Source organism: Bombina bombina, chromosome 5 (genome assembly GCF_027579735.1).
Source record: "Bombina bombina isolate aBomBom1 chromosome 5, aBomBom1.pri, whole genome shotgun sequence".
Lineage (NCBI taxonomy): Eukaryota > Metazoa > Chordata > Amphibia > Anura > Bombinatoridae > Bombina > Bombina bombina.
In genome coordinates, this window is record NC_069503.1 from 870,055,064 (window position 1) to 870,082,358 (window position 27,295).

General features: G+C 41.3%; 1 protein-coding gene across 1 annotated transcript in view; it reads left to right on the forward strand.

The window, feature by feature from the left end:
• The window catches only part of ASXL3 (ASXL transcriptional regulator 3), a 539,404-nt gene that overhangs the window by 111,305 nt on the left and 400,804 nt on the right, over positions 1-27,295 (forward strand). The window contains exons 2-3 of the mRNA XM_053715008.1: positions 24,285-24,367; positions 26,656-26,658. Of these exons, the coding sequence (XP_053570983.1) occupies positions 24,285-24,367; positions 26,656-26,658 (86 nt within the window). The remainder of the gene's footprint in view (positions 1-24,284; positions 24,368-26,655; positions 26,659-27,295) is intronic.

The window sequence follows — 27,295 nt, forward strand, 5'->3', positions numbered from 1 at the left end:
TATGAGTGGGAGGGGCCTATTTTGGCGCTTTATTGCGCAGTAAAAATTCAGTCACAGTCTTCCTATTTCTTCCTCCATGATCCAGGACGTCTCTACAGAGCCCAGGGGTCTCCAAAACTAGTTTTGAGGGAGGTAATCACTCACAGCAGACCTGTGAGACTGTGTTTTGACTGTGATAAAAACGTTTATATTAAATTATCCGTTTTTGGGTACTAAGGGGTTAATCATCCATTTGCTGGTGGGTGCAATCCTTTGCTAACTTAATGCATTTACTGTGAAAATTTGGTTGCTATAACTAATTTGGTTCATTGTTATTTCAACTGTGACAGTTTTTTGTGCTTCTTAAAGGCACAGTAACGTTTTTTATATTGCTTGTAAATTTATTTGAAAAGTATTTTCCAAGCTTGCTAGTCTCATTGCTAGTTTGTTTAAACATGTCTGACACAGATGAATCTCTTTGTGCAATATGTTTAAAGGCCAATGTGGAGCCCAATAGAAATTTGTGTACTAATTGCATTGATGCTACTTTAAATAAAAGCCAATCTGTACATGTAAAGAAAATTTCACCAGACAACGAGGGGGAAGTTATGCCGACTAACTCTCCTCACGTGTCAGTACCTTCGTCTCCCGCTCAGGAGGTGCGTGATATTGTGGCGCCAAGTACATCAGGGCGGCCCTTACAAATCACTTTGCAAGACATGGCTAATGTTATGACTGAAGTACTATCTAAATTGCCAGAATTTAGGGGTAAACGCGATCACTCTGGGGTGAGAACAGAGTGCGCTGATAATAATAGAGCCATGTCTGATACTGCGTCACAATTTGCAGAACATGAGGACGGAGAGCTTCATTCTGTGGGTGACGGATCTGATCCAAGTAAACTGGACTCAGACATTTCAAATTTTAAATTTAAGCTTGAGAACCTCCGTGTATTACTAGGGGAGGTATTAGCGGCTCTGAATGATTGTAACACGGTTGCAATTCCAGAGAAAATATGTAGGCTGGATAAATATTTTGCAGTACCGACGTGTACTGACGTTTTTCCTATACCTAAAAGGCTTACAGAAATTGTTAACAAGGAGTGGGATAGACCCGGTGTGCCTTTTTCACCCCCTCCTATATTTAGAAAAATGTTTCCAATAGACGCCACCACACGGGACTTATGGCAGACGGTCCCTAAGGTGGAGGGAGCAGTTTCTACTCTGGCTAAGCGTACCACTATCCCGGTGGAGGATAGCTGTGCTTTTTCAGATCCAATGGATAAAAAGTTAGAGGGTTACCTTAAGAAAATGTTTGTTCAACAAGGTTTTATATTACAACCCCTTGCATGCATTGCGCCTGTCACGGCTGCGGCGGCATTCTGGTTTGAGTCTCTGGAAGAGACCATTAGCTCAGCTCCATTGGATGAGATTATAGACAAGCTTAAAGTCCTTAAGCTAGCTAATTCTTTTATTTCTGATGCTGTAGTACACTTAACTAAGCTTACGGCTAAGAACTCCGGATTCGCCATTCAAGCGCGCAGAGCGCTGTGGCTTAAATCCTGGTCAGCCGATGTGACTTCTAAATCTAAATTGCTTAACATACCTTTCAAAGGGCAGACATTATTCGGGCCCGGTTTGAAAGAAATTATCGCTGACATTACTGGAGGTAAGGGCCATGCTCTGCCTCAAGACAGAGCCAAACCAAGGGCTAAACAGTCTAATTTTCCTGCCTTTCGTAACTTCAAGGCAGGAGCAGCATCAACTTCCTCCGCTCCAAAACAGGAAGGAACTGTTGCTCGCTACAGACAGGGCTGGAAACCTAACCAGTCCTGGAACAAGGGCAAGCAGGCCAGAAAGCCTGCTGCTGCCCCTAAGACAGCATGAAGTGAGGGCCCCCGATCCCGAAACGGATCTAGTGGGGGGCAGACTTTCTCTCTTCGCCCAGGCTTGGGCAAGAGATGTCCAGGATCCCTGGGCGTTAGAGATCATATCTCAGGGATATCTTCTGGACTTCAAAGCTTCTCCTCCAAAAGGGAGATTTCATCTTTCAAGGTTGTCAGCAAACCAGATAAAGAAAGAGGCGTTTCTACGCTGTGTACAAGACCTTTTACTAATGGGAGTGATCCACCCAGTTCCGCGGTCGGAACACGGACAAGGGTTTTACTCAAATCTGTTTGTGGTTCCCAAAAAAGAGGGAACCTTCAGACCAATCTTGGACTTAAAGATCCTAAACAAATTCCTAAGAGTTCCATCGTTCAAAATGGAAACTATTCGGACAATCTTACCTATGATCCAAAAGGGGTCAGTACATGACCACAGTGGATTTAAAGGATGCCTACCTTCACATACCGATTCACAAGGATCATTATCGGTACCTAAGGTTTGCCTTCCTAAACAGGCATTACCAGTTTGTAGCTCTTCCCTTCGGGTTAGCTACGGCTCCAAGAATCTTTACAAAGGTTCTGGGCTCTCTTCTGGCGGTACTAAGACAGCGAGGAATATCGGTAGCTCCGTACCTAGACGACATTCTGATACAAGCGTCAAGTTTCCAAACTGCCAAGTCTCATACAGAGTTAGTTCTGGCATTTCTAAGGTCGCATGGGTGGAAGGTGAACGTGGAAAAGAGTTCTCTATTGCCACTCACAAGAGTTCCCTTCTTGGGGACTCTTATAGATTCTGTAGAAATGAAAAGTCTGGAATTCCCTGAAGGCTCAGGGATCATGGTCTCAGGAGGAGAGACTCCTTCCAATAAACATTCTGGAATTAAGAGCAGTTTTCAATGCCCTTCTGGCTTGGCCTCAGTTAACAACTCTGAGGTTCATCAGGTTTCAGTCGGACAACATCACGACTGTGGCTTACATCAACCATCAGGGAGGGACAAGGAGTTCCCTAGCGATGATCGAAGTCTCAAAGATAATTCGCTGGGCAGAGTCTCACTCTTGCCACCTGTCAGCGATCCACATCCCAGGCGTGGAGAACTGGGAGGCGGATTTCCTAAGTCGCCAGACTTTTCATCCGGGGGAGTGGGAACTTCATCCGGAGGTGTTTGCCCAACTGCTTCGGCGTTGGGGCAAACCAGATCTGGATCTCATGGCGTCTCGCCAGAACGCCAAGCTTCCTTGTTACGGATCCAGGTCCAGGGACCCGGGAGCGGTACTGATAGATGCTCTGACAGCACCTTGGGTCTTCAACATGGCTTATGTGTTTCCACCTTTCCCGATGCTTCCTCGATTGATTGCCAGGATCAAACAGGAGAGAGCATCGGTGATTCTAATAGCGCCTGCGTGGCCACGCAGGACCTGGTATGCAGATCTAGTGGACATGTCGTCCTGTCCACCATGGTCTCTGCCTCTGAGACAGGACCTTCTGATTCAGGGTCCTTTCAAACATCCAAATCTAATTTCTCTGAGGCTGACTGCATGGAGATTGAACGCTTGATTCTATCAAAGCGTGGATTCTCGGAGTCAGTGATTGATACCTTAATACAGGCTAGGAAACCTGTTACCAGGAAAATTTACCATAAAATATGGCGTAAATACTTACATTGGTGCGAATCCAAGAGTTACTCATGGAGTAAGGTTAGGATTCCTAGGATATTGTCTTTTCTACAAGAAGGTTTAGAAAAGGGTTTATCTGCTAGTTCGTTAAAGGGACAGATCTCAGCTCTGTCTATCCTTTTACACAAACGTCTGTCAGAAGTTCCAGACGTTCAGGCTTTTTGTCAGGCTTTGGCCAGGATTAAGCCTGTGTTTAAAACTGTTGCTCCGCCGTGGAGCTTAAACTTAGTTCTTAACGTTTTGCAGGGTGTTCCGTTTGAACCCCTTCATTCCATTGATATCAAGCTGTTATCTTGGAAAGTTCTGTTTTTAATGGCTATTTCCTCGGCTCGAAGAGTCTCTGAGTTATCGGCCTTACATTGTGATTCTCCTTAATCTGATTTTTCATTCAGACAAGGTAGTTCTGCGTACTAAACCTGGGTTCTTACCTAAGGTAGTCACTAACAGGAATATCAATCAAGAGATTGTTGTTCCATCATTTTGCCCTAACCCTTCTTCAAAGAAGGAACGACTTCTGCACAATCTGGACGTCGTCCGTGCCCTGAAATTTTATTTGCAGGCAACTAAAGATTTTCGCCAAACTTCTTCCCTGTTTGTCGTTTATTCTGGACAGAGGAGAGGTCAAAAAGCTTCGGCTACCTCTCTCTCTTTCTGGCTTCGTAGCATAATACGTTTAGCCTATGAGACTGCTGGACAGCAGCCTCCTGAAAGAATTACAGCTCATTCTACTAGAGCTGTGGCTTCCACTTGGGCCTTTAAAAATGAGGCCTCTGTTGAACAGATTTGCAAGGCTGCAACTTGGTCTTCACTTCACACTTTTTTGAAATTTTACAAATTTGACACTTTTGCTTCTTCGGAGGCTGTTTTTGGGAGAAAGGTTCTACAGGCAGTGGTTCCTTCCGTGTAAAGATCCTGCCTGTCCCTCCCGTCATCCGTGTACTTTTAGCTTTGGTATTGGTATCCCATAAGTAATGGATGACCCGTGGACTGACTACACTTAACAGGAGAAAACATAATTTATGCTTACCTGATAAATTCCTTTCTCCTGTAGTGTAGTCAGTTCACGACCCGCCCTGTTTTTACGGCAGGTCTAAATTTTAAATTAAACTCCAGTCACCACTGCACCCTATAGTTTCTCCTTTCTCGTTTGGTTTCGGTCGACTGGGTATGACGTAGAGGGGAGGAGCTATATAGCAGCTCTGCTTGGGTGATCCTCTTGCACTTCCTGTTAGGGAGGAGATATAATCCCATAAGTAATGGATGACCCGTGGACTGACTACACTACAGGAGAAAGGAATTTATCAGGTAAGCATAAATTATGTTTTCCTGGTTCCTGACCATGCGGTTTAAGGAGACAAAGAGTTTTCTCTGTGTGGCCTGGGTCAAAGGAGGTGGTGAGTGCCCCAGCCATTGGGGGGTATAAAGGTGCCGTTTTATATTGTTTCTATAGTCCATTATATAAGCGCAAGCTATGGAGCACTCTGATACGTTAGAGGGTACTCCACATGCCTTGATAAGGTAATCATGTCAAGGAAAGTCAATATATTTAGTACCACTGAGCCGTCCACCTCTGAGGAGGCTCCGTCCCGTGAGGTGCACACCCTACAGTTATCTCCTATTAAACATGCAGCTTCCTGTAGCACTCCTGATCCTTCATCTGGAGGAGCCCTTTTACCGCCAGACTTCACTGAACAGTTACAAACGGCAGTGTCTGTAGCGTTTAGTGCTTTACCTTGCCCTGCTAAGTGCAAGTGAAAGGTCAAATATTGCTATCCTTCCCAGGAGTCCTCTACTAGCTTATTGGAGTTATCGGATACAAGATTATCAATTGACGAAGACGCCTCTGATACTTCAGAGGATGCACTTTCTGGGTCGGAATCTGCTGCCTCTAAGCCTCCTGCTGCGGAGGAACCAGACTTTAGATTTAGGATTGAACACTTATGCTTTCTGCTAAAGGGAGTTTTGGCTACTTTAGAGGTTCCGGAGCCTAAATTGCCTGAGGAACCTTGTATTCCTAAGTTGGATAAGGTCTACGAGGACAAGGTTGTACCACAGACTTTCCCAGTTCCCGTAAAGATGGCAAACATTATTAAGAATGAATGGGAAAGACTTGGCTTGTCATTTTCCCCTTCTTTTTCCTTTAAAAAATTATTCCCGGTTCCGGATTCGCAATTGGAGTTGTGGGGCTCCATCCCCAATGTGGATGGCGCTATCTCCACGCTTGCTAAGCGCACTACTATCCCGCTTGAGGATAGTTCGCTGTTTAAAGAGCCCATGGATAAGAAAATAGAAACTCTGTTAAGAAAGATGTTTCAACATACGGGATATTTGTTTCAACCAGCAGCGACTGTTGCTGCGGTTTCTGGAGCGGCTAACTACTGGTGTGACTCCTTTTCTGAGTTGATCAAGGTGGAGGGTCCCCTCAACGTGATCCAAGAAAGAATCAAGGCCTTAAGGGTGGCTAATTCTTTTATTTGTGATGCAAATATGCAGATTATTTGCCTAAATGCCAAGGTTTCAGGTTTTTCTGTTCAAGCCCATAGGGCTCTCTGGCTGAAGTTTTGGTCTGCAGACATGACTTCAAAGTCAAGACTTCTTTCCCTTCCATTTAAGGGGGAAATTATTTTTGGTTCAGGCCTAGACTCGATTATCTCCACAGTTACTGGAGGCAAAGGTGCCTTTTTACTGCAGGATAAGAAGAACAAACTGAAGGGACAGCGTCCTAATTTTCGTTCCTTTTGTTCGTCATGAAGGGGCGGCCCCCGATCCGGCTCTGTTATCATGTAGGGGCAGACTGTCACTCTTTTTGGAAGCTTGATTTGGGGACGTGCAAGACCTTTGAGTCCTGGAGGCCTTCGCTCAGGGATACAGGATAGGTTTCAAGTCTCATCCACCCAGGGGCAGATTCCTCTTCTCAAACCTGTCTTCATGGCCAGAAAAGAGGGAGGCTTTTCTAGGGTACGTGAGGGACCTTTTCCTCCCTGGGAGTCATTGTTCCTCTGGCAGAAAGAGGTCTGGGGTACTACACAAATCATTTTGTGGTCCAGAAGAAGGAGGGAACTTTTCGCCCGATTCTGGACATAAAGTGCTTAAACAAATTCCTATCTGTCCTCTTTTCAAGATGGAGACATTAAGATCCATCCTCCCTTTTATTCAGGAAGGACAGTTCATGACCACGATAGATTTGATGGATGCGTACCTTCATGTTCCAATACACAAGGAACACTTCAAGTTCCTAAGGTTTGCGTTCCTGGACCTACACTTCTAGTTTATTGCTCTTCCATTTGGTCTAGCTACTGCTCCATGAGTTTTTACGAAGGTTCTAGGGGCTCTACTTGCGGTGGCCAGAATCAGAGGTATAGCAGTAGCGCCATACTTGGTCGATATTCTGGTTCATCCACCATCCTATCGTCTGGCAGGAGACAATGCAAAAGATCTTCTCTTCTTCAATCTCATGGATGGAAGATGAACTTAGAGAAGTGTTATCTTACTCCCAGTACCAGGGTGGAGTTCCTGGGTACTATAATAGACTCCATATCCATGAGGATAATCCTTACAGACCAGAGACATTACAAGCTAACTTCCAATTGTCTTGCCCTCTAGACCTCTTTAAGGCCCTGATTGATCTCATGGTGTCCAGCATGGACATCATTCCTTTGGCCAGATTCCATCTCAGATCACTTCAGCTGTGCATGCTGAGACAGTAGAACAGCAATCATTCGGATCTGTCTCAACAGATGTTTCTGGACAACTGGTCGAGAGAATCGCTCTCCTGCTGGCTCTTTCCAGATCACCTGTCCCAAGGGACATCTTTCTCGAGACTATCCTGGGAGATTGTGTTGGCGCTCTAGAAATAACCGATAATAATAAAGGTTTAGCAGGCTGTGGTGTCCTCAGAATAGGGTCCGCCTCTCTCTTTACCCTCCCGTTATCCTGGGAGATTGTGACTACGGACTCAAGTCTCTCAGGTTGGTGAGCTGTTTGGGGTGCCAGGAAGGCACAGGGCCTGTGGACTCGAGTGGAATCTATCCTCCCGATCAACGTTTTGGAACTTCGAGCAATCTTCAATGCTGTGAAGGCTTGGCCTCTTCTGGGTTCGTCCCAGTATATCAGATTCTAATCAGGACACATAACCTCTGTGGCTTACATCAACCATCAGGGGGGGAACGAGGAGCTCCCTAGCAATGAGGGAACTATATTGGATTCTGGAGTGGGCGGAGGCCCACAACTGCTCGCTGTCAGCTATCCAGATTATGGGTGTGGACAACTGGGAAGCAGATTTCCTCAGCAGACAATCCTTTTAACCTGGGGAATGGTCTCTCCATCTTGAGGTGTTTGCAGAGATTTGCAACAGATGGGGGACGCCGGAGATAGATTTCATGGCGTCCCGGGTCAATTCCAAGATATCCAGATATGGGTCGCGGTCCAGGGATCCTCAGGCGGAGCTAATAGATGCATTAGCAGTGCCTTGGAGGTTCCATCTGATCTACATTTTTCCGCCATTAAAAACTCCTTCCTCGTGTAGTGGCCCGCATCAAGCAGGAGCAAGCATCAGTGATCCTAATTGCTCCATCGTGGCCGCGAAGCATGCGGTTCGCAGACCTGGTGGGGATGTCTTCATCTTCTCCATGGAGGTTACCTTGTCGCAAGGATCTGCTGGAATAGGGTCCTTTTGTTTATCAAAATCTATATTCTCTGAGGCTGACTGCGTGGAGATTTAATGCTTAGTCTTTGCCAAGGGGGGTTTCTCTGAGAGGATTCTTGATACTCTCATTCAAGCTCGTAAGCCGGTTACTCGTCACATCTATCATAAGGTGTGGAGGACCTACTTATTCTGGTGTGAAGAACATGGATTCCCCTGGCATAAGGTCAGGGTTTCCAGAATTCTCTCTTTTCTCCAGGATCGCCTGGAGAAGGGTCTTTCTGCTAGTTCCCTTAAGGGATAGATTTTGGCTCTGTCTGTTTTACTGCATAAGAGGCTCGTTGAGCTTCCAGATGTTCAGTCTTTTGTTCGGGCTCTGACTAGAATCAGGCCGGTGTTTAGATTTTTTTGCTCCTCCTTGGAGTTTAAATCTTGTTCTTAAAGTGTTGCAGAGAGCTCAGTTTGAGCCTATGCATGTAATTGACATTGTTACTGTCTTGGAAGGTTCTTTTTCTACTGGCTATTGCTTTGGCGCGCAGAGTATCTGAGATTGCTGTCTTGCAATGTGAGCCTCCTTACCTAGTATTCCATGCTGATAAGGCTGTTCTTCGTACTGGGTTAGGTTTTCTTCTTAAGGTCGTTTCGGATCCCAACATCAATCAGGAGATTGTGGTCCCTTCCTTGTGTCCTGATACTCCTTCAAAGGAACGGTTACTTCATAATTTCTATGTGGTTTGGGCCTTGAAGTTCTATTTTCAGGCTACGGAGGATTTTAGACAGACTTTTTCTTTGTTTGTTGTCTATTCTGGGAAGCGTAGGGGGCTGAAGGCCTCTTCCACTTCCTTATCGTTTTGGTTAAGGAGCATTATTCGCTTAGCATATAAGAGAGCGGGACATAAGCCTCCTCAGAGGATTAAGGCTCATTCAACTAGAGCTGTGGCTTCCTCTTGGGCCTTTAAGAACGAGGCCTCTATGGATTAGATTTGTAGGGTGTCTATCTGGTCCTTCTTGCATACCTTTTCAAAATTTTACAATTTTGACGTTGTTGCTTCGACTGAAGCAGCTTTTGGGAAAAAAGGTTAGCACTGCGGAATCTGTTGGCGCTCTAGAAATAACTGATAATAATAAAGGTTTAGCAGGCTGTGGTGTCCTCAGAATAGGGTCCGCCTCTCTCTTTACCCTCCCGTTTCATTCAGTGTCCTCTAGAGCTTGGGTATAGTTTTCCCACAAGTAAGGAATGAAGCCGTGCGACTCTCCTCATATTAAGAAGGAAAACATAAATTATGCTTACCAGATAATTTCCTTTCCTTCTGTATGAGTCCACGGCCCCCCCTGTTTTTCTCCATTGGGCGGATCAAAATTTTTGTTTTTATTTTTCTGGCACCATTTATACCCTGATATTTCTCCTACTGTTCCTTGTTGCCTTGGCAGAATGACTTAGATATGAGGGAAGTGGGGGAGGTATTTAAGCCTTTTGGCTGGGGTGTCTTTACCTCCTCCTGGTGGCCAGGTTCTGAATTCCCACAAGTAAGGAATGAAGCTGTGGACTCTCCTCATACAGAAGGAAAGGAAATTATCTGGTAAGCATAATTTGTTTGTTCTCATGTACTTCTAAAAACTTAAGGTTTGCACGGGTTGAAACAAGCCTACAACTACTGAAGGAAGTTAAGTGAAAGATTTTATCAAGAGCTTGATCAGGTGTCATTTTATCTATAAATTAAGATATTGTGTATTTTTGTGAGGCCAGTGGTTTGCAACACTTCCTTACTTAAATGGACAGTATACACCAATGTTCATTTAACTGCATGCAATAGACACTACTGTAAAGAATAATATGCACAGATACTGATCTAAAAATCCAGTATAAAATCGTTTAAAAACTTACTTAGAAGCTCCAAGTTTAGCTCTGTTAAAAAAAGTAGCTGGAACATTCACTGCAAGTGGGAAAAGGCAGACACTCCCCCCTCCCCCTTCCTTTGCATATGAAAAGACCATTTACACAAACAGGATCAAGCTGGAGTAGGTATACATCAGTATTCTCCTAAAACTTTGGGGCTTGGTTAGGAGTCTGAAAATCAGAGCAATGTTATTTAAAAATAAGCTATACGTTTTAAAAAAAATGTATGGGCTATAGATCATCTACAAAATCTAGTGTATTATGTCCCTTTAAATATGCTTAAAGTGATGAAACACTTTGTGATGATACAGAAGCAGCAGAAAGAGAACTTTGGAGGGAAAAGCTACTTGCCCTTTCATTATGGCCCTCATCAATTAATTCCATAAAGTATTTTTTAATGTCTTTAGGGCATGCAAGGATGTGTTTATAATGCTTGTAGCATTTGGAAAACAACATTTCTTCTCATAGTATTTGCAAATTGCAGCTTTGCTCTCAGCAGCAATTGCACTGTGGAAATGTTTCCAAACTCTAAATGTTGGTGTCACCATTTTACGGAAAGGAGGAACAAAAAGCAATTTATTGGCAAGACTATAGATAAACATTATGCTGTGATGGGGAGAACATTAATAGGAATCATTTAGGTAAAGGTTATAAAGATACATTTGACAGACAAATTTAATCTCTTTACCTGTCAATTAAGGTCTGAGAGGACAGAAACTATCATCTGCTGTGCACCAACAATCACCCCAGGGGTGTGGATATTTTTAAAAAATCAAGGGACTAAAGCAGGAGCCCAATCTACTTGTCCCTGGTGACAATCTACTTGTCCTGATTCACAAAATAAAACACTATACAGGCCTGTATCAGCAATCCTTTTTTTTTTTTTCTTCAGACACAGAACATAGTTATTCTGTAATGGATAAAATTGACTGTAATCTATAACTGGGTATAGAAAATGAACTCATAAAATCACTGTAAAGAAAAAAGATGGTATTGAAAAACCAGGGACACATACTTTGAAAAGTCAGTTATGGCCTATTAGGAACAAATATAACAAGGGTTAGCCATATGAAGTCGTTAGCATGACCTCCAGTCTCTCTTGAATAGTTGAAAAACCCACTATCACAAGGTCTCCAGTGTACCTGTAAAAATGCCAGAGCCTCCAAAGTACGCTATAATCAGAGCTCTTTTCCCTGCATGCACCCTTCTCGGTTTCCATTTTAGAAACTATCTACTTCCACATCATCAGGCTGGTATATACCTCAGTTCAGTCCTATCACACACCCAAACCCCCAGGAAATATCAAGGCTGGCACCTACTTCCAGCCATTGCAGGTAACCATTTAGAGCTGCAATCCACACTCCTCTTTTGTGAAATTCAGACAAGTACTCACAGGCTGGTGTTTATCTCATCCCAGTCAACATTCTCCATACTTTAAGCACCCATCCCCCCCCATTAATTCAGGCAATCAAATATCGCCAACCAAAATCTCAAGCTGTCATCCACTTCCTCCTTAGACTCAGAGATTCACTTACGAGATGCACTTAACGTCACAAGACTGGCACCTCCCAGTAATAACTGGCAGACTGAACCTGCCACAGCTATAGACAAATTCTCGGTCCCATCCATCCATATCAAAAAAGTTATCACTAGCTAACGTCTAATCAGATTTGTAATTACCTACAGTACAGCTCCAAAAAGTGCACCCACTTAGTGCCATTGGCATATACCTTCTTGTAGTTATATCTGCAGCTGGCACCTACCTCCCTCCTGCACCACGGCAGAGCTTTCCAGGTGCCAGGATTCCCCACGCGTTTCTCGGGTGTCTCCTGGCTCACTCCTGGACCCCTCCCTCCTCTTCCTGGTGCTACTGCTTACCGCTCCCATCTCTAGTTTGAGGATAAAATTGCAGCCCGTCCTTAAACTGCTAGCACAACGCTTAATGCAGATTTAAGAAGAATAAATCCTGTAATGTGCAGGGGTTACTAGCTCTGTCCTGCTTTGTGTGTTCAGGCACAGCAAATGCTTACAGCCTGCACACTGGATTCTGTAGAGAAGGGTAGGCGGTAGTTGCAAATCTGAGCAGCAACTTTAATTTCAAGCCTCAGTGTTAAGCACGCCAGCTCTGAACAGGCAGTTGTTAAAGTCTTTTCTGGGAAAGCTTGAAATTAAAGTTGCCGCACAGATTTGCAACTACCACCTACCCCTCTCTACAGAAGCAGGTGTGCAGGCTGTAAGCATTTGCTGTGCCTGGATACACAGAGCAAGACAGAGCTAGTAACCCCTGCACATTACAGGATTATTCTGTTTAAATAAAAAATCTAACACAATCCACACGAATAAGCAAGGGATATTCCCACAGTTTTCCAATACAGACTTGGCCTAGAAGCTACCCACTGGTTACACTCAGGGGACTTACCTGCCCCAGTGTGCTCCCTTTTCCTGGCAGGGGAACTCTGCAAACATCCCAGAGATACCACCATTTAGCAGTGTTGCCACAGTAGAAGTACTGTGTTCAGCGTATAAGCTTCTTTTCCTGCTCTCACTATGCCAACACTACCGCCACACCCCTGCTGGCCGCTTTTAGAATAAAAAAAAAATAAAAAAAAATATGTGTATAGGTCTGTCACAATTTAAATAGCGCACAGCTATTAGAAACTAGTGCTGGTATCCACTATAAACGTTTTTAACATAGGAAAGTACCAAAACATTGGAGAATTAACTAGGAACACCCTATGCTTGAAATAAAATCCCTCTGATCGAGGAGATAAAAATCTGGTTTCTGGCCTTTTAGTTATGAACTGTATATAATAGCAGCTGGGTTGCTAGAGTATGCTATTATGAAACATATTGTATATCAGACTTATCACTACAAACATAGGACAGAGAAATAAAGTTCAAACAAACGCTTATATTCATAACCTTCATAAGGTTTAGTATCTCAGTGAGAGTTACTATCCATATACAGTGCTATAAAGTAGAAGAACGTAGGAATAAGTCTTATAGTATAGAGGGAGTCCGAGTGGCATGGAGCACAGTGTCTTAGAATGTTCCTCTCCCCCTTAGTCTCTCGTAGAACTCAGTGTCTATCCCACACCGGATGGCCAAGTCAGGAGATTTCTCAGAATAGCGTCACACAATCCTACACTTTTCTCCTCTCTCACACCAGCAAGTAAGATTTTAATGTTGGAGGTTCCTCTGACCATCCTCTCCACAACATTTCCCCCATGGACTAACCTTCCTGCAACAGTTCTGGAGGTGTACCGGAACGGCACTGTAATGTTATCCTGTGTAAGTGTTAGCTGACTGTTCTGCCTGTACAGCCCATATCTCTTAGATGTCGAGGACTCCAATACATGGAGCCTGTCCATGTTCTCATCGCAGTCAGCCAGGATCTGGGTGTCTGTAGCTGTATTGCTCAGCTCCGCGTATCCATTAGATAATCTTGCACCATCTTGGAAGGTGTGTGGCGCAGCCGGCTGCCCAAACCACAGTGCGATCAATACCCGCATCTCATGCAAGTGACTCTCCAGTAAGTCACATAACTCGTCCCCAAGCTCCTCTGTCTTCATTGTGTATCTGCAAGAACCGCAGATAAGCCTGCTTAGCAATTCCGATAGCTAGTGGGGAGGGGAAGTGTTGTTTGCGGCCTCTCTGTACTGCTGATATCTCCACGTGGGGAACAAGAGGCCTCTCTATCTGTACAGCCGCTCTCAATACCTAATCTGCTGGCAGCCTGGCATAGAGCTGTAACAGCTGATGTAGACGCTCGTCTCAGTGTGTGCAGCTGCTAGACCTTCTCTCCGGTTGTGTGTTAGAAGCGGGATCATATAGTGTTACCCCAGCTTTGGAAAATTCAGGCCCGATTAGGTTATAGCCAGTGCTTGTCCTGTCGCTCCAGATGGTCTTAAGAGTAATACCCCCTCCATGTACTTAGCACAAGAAAGGTATCTTGTCAATTTTAGGGTGATATTGATGCCAGAAATCCCTTTAAATAAAGTTAAATGTAGGAGCCATGATCATGCACGTCTGTTCATTTTGCTTGCTAGCTCCGCCCCCTATACAATTCTATTATAGATGTAATTCGTTCCTTCTAAGGAGAAGGTTTTTAGTATATGGGGAACGTTTATTAGATTATATGTGCACAACCATCTCTGCCTATACTGTTTTTTGTTTCAACGTCCCTTAAATTAACTGTTTAAGCGACAGTTCTGTTATATATTAAAATTTTAAATTTGAATTTATTTGAATTTATTTTTGCATATCAAGTTTTTCACTTGCAGAAAATTCTGTTTGGTGTTAAGACACTAAGATTGTTTTTCAAATATGCAATTATGTTTGTTTTGGTTTTGCTGGATCTCTTGAGATAGAGATGATGTGCTGCTTCTGAGCCCAATGTCTCCCAGGATGATGCTGTTTAGACAATGTCACAGTTTTCTCCTTTCACGTCCCAAGCCTCTATGGCATCACCTGCAGTGCCCTGCGGTTCCTTATTATCTCCTGGAGGAGGTATTTGCCTGCTGAAATTCTGCCCAGTTATCTACTGCGCGGTATCTGTGGCATTATCTGCTTTTCATATACTTAAGAGAAGGCGCAAGAGGAAATTTAGAGATTCAGATAGTAAGGTTTCTGTACGTCAGTAGACTTTGAGTGTGAAATCTCAGATTCGGACAGTATAATTCCTTCATCTGATGCTAAAGTAGTATTCAGATTTAAGCTTGAACACCTTTGTGTATGGTTAAAGGAGGTTTTGGCTACTTTGGAACAACTCTGATAAGTTTGTTGCTGTTAACCCTAAAGAATCTAGTACATTTTATCAGTACAAGGATTCCTCTGTGGAAGTTTTTTCTGTTCCAGACCATGCTGATTTTTCACAGGAATGGGAGAAGTCAGGATTCTCTTTTCCCTGTCTCCTGTCTTTAAAAAGATGTTTCCTGTCGCTGTCTCCATTTAATATCAGGGCACACAGTGCCTAAAGTAGTAGGGCATTTTCTACTCTGGCTAAGAGAACTTTGATTCCTAGAGTGGATAGCTGTTCTTTTCAGGATCAATGGACTAAGCTGGTGGCTTACATAGAAGTTTGTATTTCCACTGCGCCAAGTGCGGCATCTTATTGGTGCAATGCCTTTTCTTATAATTTGGTAAGATCCAGTACAGAATTAAGGTTCTTATGCTAGCCAATTCTTTATTTCTGATGCTACCAGGCAAGTTTTCAGCCGGGAGCCAAGATATCGGGCTTCACTGTGCTAGCCCGTGGGGCGCTGTGGACAGTGGATTTTTCCTCTGAGTCCAAGTTTCTGGTGCTTCCGTACAAGGGTAAGGCCTTGTTTGGTCCTGATCTGACAGGAATAGTTCTGAATAGGGTCTTTTCTACCATAAAACAAGATGAATAGATCTAAAGGAGTTTGCCCCCAATCCGGGTTTGGTCCAAGTGGGAGGTTGAAACTCTCTGTCTTGAAACATGGATACGAGATGTCCCAGATAGTCTGTGGGCATGGTACCTCAGGGTTACTACATAGTAGTCATTCCTTTCCTCCCTAAGGCAGGTTCCACCTCTCAATTTTATCTGCAGGCCAGATAATTATGAGGCATTTTTGTAGTGCGTTTAGGACTTCTCTTCCCTATGAATAGTTCCAGTTTCTGTAAGGGAACAGGGTCTGAATTGTATTCATTCCTGTTTGAGGTTACTGAAAAAGAGGGAATTGTTCATCTTATAGTAGACCTAAAGTGTCTCAACAAGTTGTCTCAGGATACCGTTCTTCAAATGGAAGCCAGTGGTCCCATTCTTCCTTTTGGTCTAGGAGGGTCAGTTCATGGTGACCTTTGAACTGGGGGACATGTAGTTTCAAGTTCCTGAGTTTTGCCTTACTGTCAAACACTTTCAGTTTGTGGCTCTTCCCCTTGGCCTTGCCATGGATCTCAGAGGGGGCTATATTGAGCCATCTTTTTTAGCAAGCAAACTCTCATTCAGAGATCTTGTTGTCTTTCTTCATTTCCTCGGATGGAAGTTAATCTGAAAATGAGTTCCCTTGTTCCAGCTACAGGGGTAGTTTTTTAGGGACCATATTAGTTTTCCTATCTCTGAGAATATTTTTGACAGAGGTCAGAAAATAAAGTATTCTTCCTCTTGCTTTTTTCGGCACTCTACTGTTTGACCCTTCAGTGGATAAATGGATGGAGGTAATTGGTCTGATGGTCGCTTCATTGGACATCATCCCTTGCTCGTTTCCATCTGAGAGTCTGCTGTTATGCATGTTCAGATAGTGGACCTGTGATCTTGTGGCTCTGTTTCGGAGGATAGATCTAGATCTGTCGACATGAGATTCTTCTCTGTGGATCAGAGAGGGGAATTATTGGTAGAGCGCTCGCTGAGAGGTAGCGGGATCATTGTCCGTATTCTCCAGAATCTTTTTTTAATTTTCTCAATCACATTTCTCTGTCTCACGGCACATGCTTCCGGAGACTTTCCTAAGTAATAGTGACCACGGTCGCTAGCCTGTTGGGTTGGTGACTATGGACTTGGGAGGTGTCTGCTCTCCCCATAGCCATCTTGGAATTGAGAGGCATCTTCAATGCTCTGATCGCTTGGCCTTACTTGACTTATCTGGTTTTTCAGGTTCTAGTTGAACAATTTCATCTCAGTGGTTACATTAATCTGATTAATTGGCGTGGATTATTCGGAGGGCACACGCTCACATTCGTTGTTTTTTCCGCTATTCACATTTCAGGAGTGAATACCGGGAGTGGACTTGAGCAGTTAGATTTTTCATCCCGGGGAGTGGGCGCTTCTCCCGGAGGTGTTCTCCAGGTTAACCCTTAAATGAAGGGTGCTGGAGTTGGCAGTACGCCAAGTTTCCAAGTTTTGTTAAAGGTTAAGGAATCAGCAGGCTGCTCTGTTAAATATGAACAAGGCAAACAGAAAAAAGGTGACAGTAAATCAGCACTCAAAAGAAGCACCTATAATGATGTTAAGACAAGGGAGATCACCTGAAATCAGGGATCCAATTAAACTTAACTTTTACTATGACTAAATTAAAACATAATATGAGACAAACAGTGTGTGCATTAAAACTTAGATTAAATATATGTACATAGGGTGATAGTCTCCACCAATTGTATATTCTACAACAAAAGATCAATTAATACATATAGAGCACACAGCCCAGTGCAAACCAATACCGTAGGCTCACGGATTGCAAATGCTTTTAGCTAAAAAAGGAGGATTGACCTTGCCACATATTACTCTGGTTAATGCAATACTGGAGCCAAGGTAAGCACCGTTCTTTGGAACTCAAAACAAACTAAGAGGACATTGCCTCCATTGAATTCAATATTAAGTACTAATATGGAACGACTATAGTGGTGGAAAACTATCCCCCAATACGTCTGATGCGCATTTCGCCGTTAGCACGGCTTTCTCAAAGAAAGCCGTGCTAACGGTGAAATGTGCATCAGGCGTATTGGGGGATATGCAAATAATAATCTATATTTATGTAAAACAACATTTCCTTTTTGATTACAGTACTGTTATCTTTCTGAGGGTACTATGTATACAAAAGTATTATACATGATATGACTACTTTTTAGCTTACATGTATAAGCTCTATTATGACATGAAAATATTGCCTAAATAATAAAAGATATTGTTGTTTACACTTAGTTCCATCATCTCTCCAAACTGTCCCATTTTAATGATACAAATATTGCATAATCCAAACTTTTTCGGGTCTCAAGCAGTTTGGATAAAGGGTTTTCTACCTGTATCTAGATTTGCACAGATATTTCTTTCATGTAATTAGCAAGAGTCCATGAGCTAGTGACGTATGGGATATACATTCCTACCAGGAGGGGCAAAGTTTCCCAAACCTCAAAATGCCTATAAATACACCCCTCACCACACCCACAAATCAGTTTTACAAACTTTGCCTCCTGTGGAGGTGGTGAAGTAAGTTTGTGCTAGATTCTACGTTGATATGCGCTCCGCAGCAGGTTGGAGCCCGGTTTTCCTCTCAGCGTGCAGTGAATGTCAGAGGGATGTGAAGAGAGTATTGCCTTTTTGAATTCAATGATCTCCTTCTACGTGGTCTATTTCATAGGTTCTCTGTTATCGGTCGTAGAGATTCATCTCTTACCTCCCTTTTCAGATCGACGATATACTCTTATATATACCATTACCTCTACTGATTCTCGTTTCAGTACTGGTTTGGCTTTCTACTACATGTAGATGAGTGTCCTGGGGTAAGTAAGTCTTATTTTCTGTGACACTCTAAGCTATGGTTGGGCACTTTTATATAAAGTTCTAAATATATGTGTTTAAACATTTATTTGCCTTGATTCAGGATGTTCAACGTTCCTTATTTTCAGACAGTCAGTTTCATATTTGGGAATATGCATATGGATAATCAATTTTTTCTTACCTTAAAATTTGACTTTTTTTCCTGTGGGCTGTTAGGCTCGCGGGGGCTGAAAATGCTTCATTTTATTGCGTCATTCTTGGCGCAAAAATTTTCTTGTCATTTCCGGCGTCATACGTGTCGCCGGAAGTTGCGTCATTTTTTTGACGTTTTTTGCGCCAAAAAATGTCGGCGTTACCGGATGTGGCGCCATTTTTGCCGCCAAAAGCATTTAGGCGCCAAATAATGTGGGCGGCTTTTTTGGCGCTAAAAAATTTCAAGCGTCATTGTTGTCTCCACAATATTTAAGTCTCATTATTTATTGCTTCTGGTTGCTAGAAGCTTGTTCATTGGCATTTTTTTCCCATTCCTGAAACTGTCATTTAAGGAATTTGATCAATTTTGCTTTATATGTTGTTTTTTTCTATTACATATTGCAAGATGTCTCAATTGGACTCTGAATCAGAAGCCACTTTTGGAAAAACGCTTAACTGAGTTTCAGTTCTACCAAAGCTAAGTTCATTTATTTTAAATGTTATAAATGTTTATCTTTAGCTATGGTTTGTAATAAGATATTTTGTTATACTTTTACATGCGGAATCCATTAGTATTTATGCTTTATATATTTTCTTTTCTTACAAGAAATATTTAGAAGACTTATAAGAAATATTTTTCTGATTCTATGTTAAAGGCTTTGTCTGACTTCGTGCCTTCTAATAAAATTTTTAGGTCTTTTTCACTTCTTTTTTAATTATTGAAGTTTTAAATGACCAACAACATACTTATTTATCCTTCTCTGATGATGTTTTTTTCAGAAATTTTCTTCATCAGATATTGACACTAACAAATCTACTTTTTTATTTAAAGTACATTTGTTCTTTGTTGAAAAGGTGTTGATTATTTTGGATATTAAGGTAACTAGTTCTTTAAGACTAGCTGACATCATTTCTGCCTATTTATTTCTTTAGAGGTTTTCTTTCCAATTCCCTGTACTAGGGAATGGAATAGGCTGAGAATTTTCTTTTATTCCTTTTTCAAAAAGGTTTTAAACTATATTCTTTGCCAGCAGTTAAACTTAATTTGGAGGGTTCTCCAATTTATTGGGGCTATCTCTAATTCTACTAATTATGCTATTGTTTCTATAGCAAAATAGTATTTATTTTCCTTTAGATAGCTGTATCTTATTTATGGAAAATTATTTAGTTTCAGGCTTGGTCCTGTGATTTATTTGGATATTGCAATTGCTTTATTTTCTCTGTTTACTTTAAGGTCAAGTATCAGATTATGATTTATTTTAGCATTGTTTAAGGGACAACATTTACTAGACTAGGTGCTGTTGCATTTGTCTTGTTGTTTTGCATTTATTGATTATGCAAGTCCACTGTATTGGCTGGTCCTTTAAACTGAACTATCATGCTAATAATTTCATTTGTGTCTTCATTTTATTGAATATTTTCACAAATGAGGGTTAATCTATGTCTTTAGCTTTTTTAGCTAAAAGAATTTTGTGATTTTTAAAAAAAAAATTAAAAAAAATCCGTATTTCCTTTGTTCTAAGATAATCAATTATTTGTTTTATAATTGGATTTAATTCTTAACTGTTACTCTGGGCTTCAAGGTTGAGTTCTAAGACTAAAACTTTAAGCTTATACTAGTTTGGTTGTTCTTATTAAGGAACGAATTCCTGAGTTCTTTCCCAAGTAACATGTCTATATTTGGAGTTCGAAATCAGCTCCCTAAATTTGCGATGTACGTGCCGTATTCCAGCTTGGCTGGTAAGGGGCAGGTTAAGGCTTCTTTGAAATTTATTTTGTCCAAATTTCTTTGATTTTATTCCAGCAAGGCTAACACTTTCTTTAACTGTGTTTCTGTCCTATGCATTTTGGGTACTGTTGAAGCATGGCTGGGCACCCATGGGGTTCAAGCGCTGCTCAGACCTGGAATCTTCTGGGCTGTTTCTTCCAGTTTCTTTTGAGGAACCGGGTTTTGAAGTTTTATTCAAATTATTTTGCCTTTTTATGGTCTTTGATAGCATTATTTGTTTTCATTAGATACAATAAATGCATATTTTCATTTTTCTGTTTTCATTCAGATTATTTTCTGAGGATGCGGAATCTCATATGAGTCACTTACTCTTCAGGACATAGTTAGAGGATCTTCTTTTCTAAAGCTCTTGATTCCTCACACAAGGGTCACCTTTTTTAGGTTTCCAGATAGTTTGTGTCACTGTCCTTGTCTCTATCAGACAAGGGATAATGTTATTGGGTTCCGTCTATCGGTACCTTTAGTCTCTATTATTTCCTTCAGTTGCTATATATGCATAGAAGTTTTAGGTCTTATGACCACAGCATTGGATTCAATTCCCTTTGCTCATTTTCTCTAGAAAGAACCTTCCAGTCTTTTATAAGTGTTGTTTCTTCAAGAACATGGTTGGAGGATCAATTTACCTTAAAGTTCGTTTGATTCCTCAGACAAGGGTAACCTTTTTAGGTTTCCTGATAGATTCAGTGTTCTTGATTCTGTCTCTGACGGACAAGAGGCGTCTGAAATTGGTTTCAGCTTATCGAAACCTTCAGTCTCAATCATTCCCTTCGGTAGTCTTATGCATGGAAATTTTAGGTCTTATGACTGCTGCATTGGACGCGATTCCCTTTGCTCGTTTTCACATGCGACCTCTTCAGCTCTGTATGCTGAACTAGTGGTGCAGGGATTTTACAAAGATATCTCAATTATTATCTTTAAAACCGATTGTTCGACACTCTCTGACGTGGTGGACAGATCACCATCGTATAGTTCAGGGGGCTTCTTTTTGTTCCTCCAACCTAGACTATGATCAACAGATGCAAATCGGACAGGTTGGGGAGCTGTATGGGGGTTTCTGACAGCACAAGGGGTTTGGGAATCTCAGGAGGTGAGATTACCAATCAACATTTTTGGAACTCCGTGCAATTTTCAGAGCTCTTCAGTCATGGCCTCTTCTAAAGAGAGAATCGTTCATTTGTTTTCAGACAGACAATGTCACAACTGTGGCATACATCAATCATCAAGGAGGGACTCACAGTCCTCTGGCTATGAAAGAAGTATCTCGGATACTGCTATGGGCGGAATCCAGCTCCTGTCGAGTTTCTGCGGTTCATATCCTAGGTATAGACAATTGGGAAGCGGATTATCTCAGTCGCCAAACGTTACATCCGGGCGAATGGTCTCTTCACCCAGAGGTATTTCTTCAGATTGTTCAATATGGGGACTTCCAGAAATAGATCTGATGGCTTCTCATCTAAACAAGAAACTTCCCAGGTATCTGTCCAGATCCAGGGATCCTCAAGCGGAAGCAGTGGATGCATTGTCACTTCCTTGGAAGTATCATCCTGCCTATATCTTTCCGCCTCTAGTTCTTCTTCCAAGAGTAATCTCCAAGATTCTGAAGGAATGCTCGTTTGTTCTGCTGGTGGCTCCAGCATGGCCTCACAGGTTTTGGTATGCGGATTTTGTCTGGATGGCCTCTTGCCAACCGTGGACTCTTCCGTTGAGACCAGACCTTCTGTCGCAAGGTCCTTTTTTTCCATCAGGATCTCAAATCCTTAAATTTAAAGGTATGGAGATTGAACATTTGATTCTTAGTCAAAGAGGTTTCTCTGACTCTGTGATTAATACTATGTTACAGGCTCGTAAATCTGTATCTAGGGAGATATATTATAGAGTCTGGAAGACTTATATTTCTTGGTGTCTTTCTCATCATTTTTCCTGGCATTCTTTTAGAATTCCGAGAATTTTTTCAGTTTCTTCAGGATGGTTTGGATAAAGGTTTGTCTGCAAGTTCCTTGAAAGGACAAATCTCTGCTCTTTCTGTTCTTTTTCACAGAAAGATTGCTAATCTTCCTGATATTCTTTGTTTTGTACAAGCTTTGGTTCGTATAAAACCTGTCATTAAGTCAATTTCTCCTCCTTGGAGTTTGAATTTGGTTCAGGGGGCTCTTCAAGCTCCTCCGTTTGAACCTATGCATTCATTGGACATTAATTACTTTCTTGGAAAGTTTTGTTTCTTTTGACCATCTCTTCTGCTAGAAGAGTTTCTGAAATATCTGCTCTTTCTTGTGAGTCTCCTTTTCTGTTTTTTCATCAGGATAAGGCGGTGTTGCGAACTTCTTTTAAATTTTTACCTAAGGTTGTGAATTTTAACAACATTAGTAGAGAAATTGTGGTTCCTTCATTATGTCCTAATCCTAAGAATTCTAAGGAGAGATCATTGCATTCTTTGGATGTAGTTAGAGCTTTGAAATATTATGTTGAAGCTACTAAGAGTTTCCGAAAGACTTCTAGTCTATTTGTTATCTTTTCTGGTTCTAGGAAAGGTCAGAAGGCCTCTGCCATTTCTTTGTCATCTTGGTTGAAATCTTTATTTCATCATGCTTTTTTCGAGTCGGGTAAAACTCCGCCTCAAAGGATTACAGCTCATTCTACTAGGTAAGTTTCTACTTCCTGGGCGTTTAGGAATGAAGCTTCGGTTGATCAGATTTGCAAAGCAGTAACTTGGTCTTCTTTGCATACTTTTACTAAATTCTACCATTTTGATGTGTTTTCTTCTTCTGAAGCAGTTTTTGGTAGATAAGTACTTCAGGCAGCTGTTTCAGTTTGATTCTTCTGCCTATAATTTCAGTTTTTTTTTTTCATTATAAGATTTAAACTTTATTTTGGGTGTGGATTATTTTTCAGCGGAATTGGCTGTCTTTATTTTATCCCTCCCTCTCTAGTGACTCTTGCGTGGAAGATCCACATCTTGGGTAGTCATTATCCCATACGTCACTAGCTCATGGACTCTTGCTAATTACATGAAAGAAAACATAATTTATGTAAGAACTTACCTGATAAATTCATTTCTTTCATATTAGCAAGAGTCCATGAGGCCCACCCTTTTTTGTGGTGGTTATGATTTTTTTGTATAAAGCACAATTATTCCAATTCCTTATTTTTTATGCTTTCGCTCTTTTTTCTTGTCACCCCACTTCTTGGCTATGCGTTAAACTGATTTGTGGGTGGGGTGAGGGGTGTATTTATAGGCATTTTGAGGTTTGGGAAACTTTGCCCCTCCTGGTAGGAATGTATATCCCATACGTCACTAGCTCATGGACTCTTGCTAATATGAAAGAAATGAATTTATCAGGTAAGTTCTTACATAAATTATGTTTTTTGTGTTGCACTTTTACACTAATAAATGTAGTGCTGAAAAGAGACAAATGCCACTGACTGGAGCCATATTTGACATTTGTTTCTAAATATGATTTCTGAATACAAATTATTGCACATGCATTTTTGGTTATGTGCCAAGTTTGCCAACAGATTCTGCAACTATATACAGGAAGTAGAATAAGTAAAGACATTATAGGGAAGGCTGATTAGTACAGAAGGTTTATAGGGTTGTATTACCTAGAGAGCTTACAGTATAAGTGTTAGATAGAGACAAAAGATTTGATGAACCACTATATAATATATTAAAATGTAATGTTTTTTTCATTTGATGAATAATTCTGACATTTATTTTTTCTGGCAAACATTGACATGTTAATTTTTGGAAATGTCAAGAATATTTATGATCAGATTGTATAACATTTTTCATTTTTAATTGCCACTTATTTCACGGATCTTGCCATATATTTACCTTTGAATAAGTGCCCTTGTTATTATCCAATATATAAACATGCTTAGTACATGGTTGATGGTGTGGTACTCTATAGTTTGACTTTTATTATTATAATAATAAAATCTAATGTACTTCTATTTAGCATGTATTAAAACTTGATCTTTTTCTTCCCTCAGGCTTTAGAAAAACATCCAAACTCGCCCATGACTGCAAAACAAATATTGGAAGTCATCCAGAAAGAAGGGTTAAAAGAAACAAGGTTTGTTACCTCACTTTGTATTCTGTGACATTTTTAAAGACCAAAATATTATCAGAACCAAGATAATGTCTGGCTAATATCAGATTATTCTGTTTGAAAATACTTTACTACGAGTGCACATTTGGTAAATGGCTGTCTTTTTGTTGTTGTTTTTGTTTGAGCAGTGATTTTTTTTTTCTTTTGTCTTGTTTTGGTAAGCGACAGGTCTGCTAAGAGCTCTAGAGCATTTCAGCAGGTCCCTGCAGCTATATTGTGCTCTTGGGCACACATTATTTTTATATAGAGTTTTACAAATTACTGAACAAATTATAAACCACAAATAGCACCACATGAAAGCAAATCACTATTATAGATAAATAAGATGCATATAATGATGAGCTTTCTGCATAATATGGTAAATAAAAAGAGCCTCAATTATATAATAATGCACAATTCATGATAATGTAAAATGTTATAGAACTGCTTTACTTAAAAACTAGGCTCTCACATACGGTTGCCAGGCGTCCGTTATTTAAGCGGACAGTCCAGTATTTCAGCAGGCTGTCCAGTAAAATATATATAAAACTACTATTTTTTTTTTAAATCCCTTAATAGCAGCTAAATTTCTCATTTCAAATATGACAGTAAAAGGTAAAAAAAAAAATGACTGTTGACTGGCAGTCAGCGGCACTTCTCTGTCTGTGTTATGTGTAGCCTCTAGGGTAAAAAACATTGTTCTGTTTGTTATACTAGTAGGCAAGCTCAAGGGGGGGGGGGGGTGAAATCATTGCTGTGTGCGGTTGTATTGGGGATAAAATCACTACTCGGTTATGAGAAATATATGTGGTGGGGCTTAAGGTAGAGCTTTGAGAAAGGGCCATTGTGTGACCCCATCTACCACTCTCACAGATCTGCAGGATGTGTTGGAGGGCAGCTGGCAACATGGTATTAGAGTTCACACTAAATAGAAAATAAACCTCAGTCTTTATGGCTCTGAAAAGCATATAACACTATCCTATGGAAACCACAAGCAGCAGCTGACTTGGGTAAAACAAAGAACATTTTTTTAAGAGCCAACAATGACACTTGCCATGTTGTGGGGGAATAAGACAAAGGGCGGTATGTAGATGGGATAAAGGCACTGAGGTCGAAATCAGAGACTGAGTTACCTTTGTTATCTTGATCAGTAACTTGCGTTAAACAAAAGTAACAAAGTGCAAATTGAAGAGCGAGTGATGCACTACTTTAGTTGCGTAGAATAAGCTTTTGAGAGCTGTGTGTGAACCCTTTATCGGATGTAAATTCCCAAAATTAAAACTAAAAATAAATATTTCAATGCTCTTTAAAGAGAAAATGTAAAGTAACATCTATTTCTTTCCTAAATACGGCAAGTCCACGGAATCATCAATTGGGAATATCACTCCTGGCCAGCAGGAGAAAGCAAAGATCACCACAGCAAAGCTGTTAAATGTTACTTCCCTTCCCACAATCCCCATTCATCCTCTGTACATGGAGGAGGTGAAGTTTTTACTGTCTGAAGAAATTGAATTTATTTCACTTCAAGCAAGATTTTATTATTTTGAAGCAAGAGTAGGTTTACTCTGAACTTCCTCTCATGTTTGGGTCTAGCCATCCTCCACGTTAGTCTTTTCAGTAGGGCAGTGATGGCTTTAAAGCAGTTATGAGGTGGGCCTCACTGCGTTTGTCTAACATGTTGCTGCCCTTGTATAGAAAGCCAGAATAGGTTTATTCTGATCTTTCTTTTTGTCACAAGTCTCTGTAAGGAGTGGCATTCTTCCATACCGGGTGAGCCGTTGTACTGCCGGACGGCTAGATGTGCAGGTAAGTGCCCTTTGTCTTCTGGGGCTAGGAGGCTGGCACTGATGGGGGTAAGATCCGAATATAGGTAATCTGCACTTAACTATGGGACACATAATCCTTTAAGAGGATAATTCTGGCAGTAGGCAGGCACTTTATTGGCATGTGATTGAAGACTTAGAGGTTAATTTTCTTCAAAAGAAGGAGTTAACTCTATTGGGGGCTTAGAAAACGCACTTATTTCTTTTTAAGGCAATTCTTTGGAGTATACTCCCACGCTAATTCTCTTCTCAGAGTTATTGTGGTGTTTATTAGGAGAGCACACTTTTCTCTTGTAAAGGTGTAGCCAGTCCACGGGTTCATCCATTACTTGTGGGATATTCTCCTTCCCAACAGGAAGCTGCAAGAGGACACCCACAGCAGAGCTGTCTATATAGCTCCTCCCCTAACTGCCACCCCCAGTCATTCTCTTGCAGCTCTCGACAAGAAAGGAAGTATCAAGAGAGATGTGGTGACTTAGTGTAGTTTTTACCTTCAATCAAAAGTTTGTTATTTTTAAACGGTACCGGCGTTGTACTGTTTTTACTCTCAGGCAGAAATTGGAAGAAGACTTCTGCCTGGAGGTTTGATGATCTTAGCGGTTTGTAACTAAGGTCCATTGCTGTTCTCACACATAACTGAAGAGTATGGAACTTCAGTTGGGGGGACGGGCTGCAGATTGCCTGCTTTGAGGTATGTTCAGTATATTTTTTTCTAGAGAGATGATAAGGTCTAGAAAATGCTGACAGTGCCTGGTATATTTAAGGTAAGCCTGATACAGTGATTTAACAACAACTGGGATCATGCTTGCAAAAAGGGATAATATTCATGTTAAAACCTATATTACTTAGTGTAAAAACTTTGCATGATTTATAAATAAAAACGTTTTTTCTCTGAGGGTGATAAATCTTTATTTGGGGCCTAATTTCCACATGGCTTGTTAGATTACTCCTAGGAGTACTTTTTTAAGGCCCTCTGACTTTGAGTGCATGGTGGGAGGGGCCTATTTTCGTTTTTAGTCTGAGACATCCAGCTTCCCTGAAGGAGTCCTCTGGCTTATAGGACCTCTATAGAGGGTTTTGTTCCTGCAAA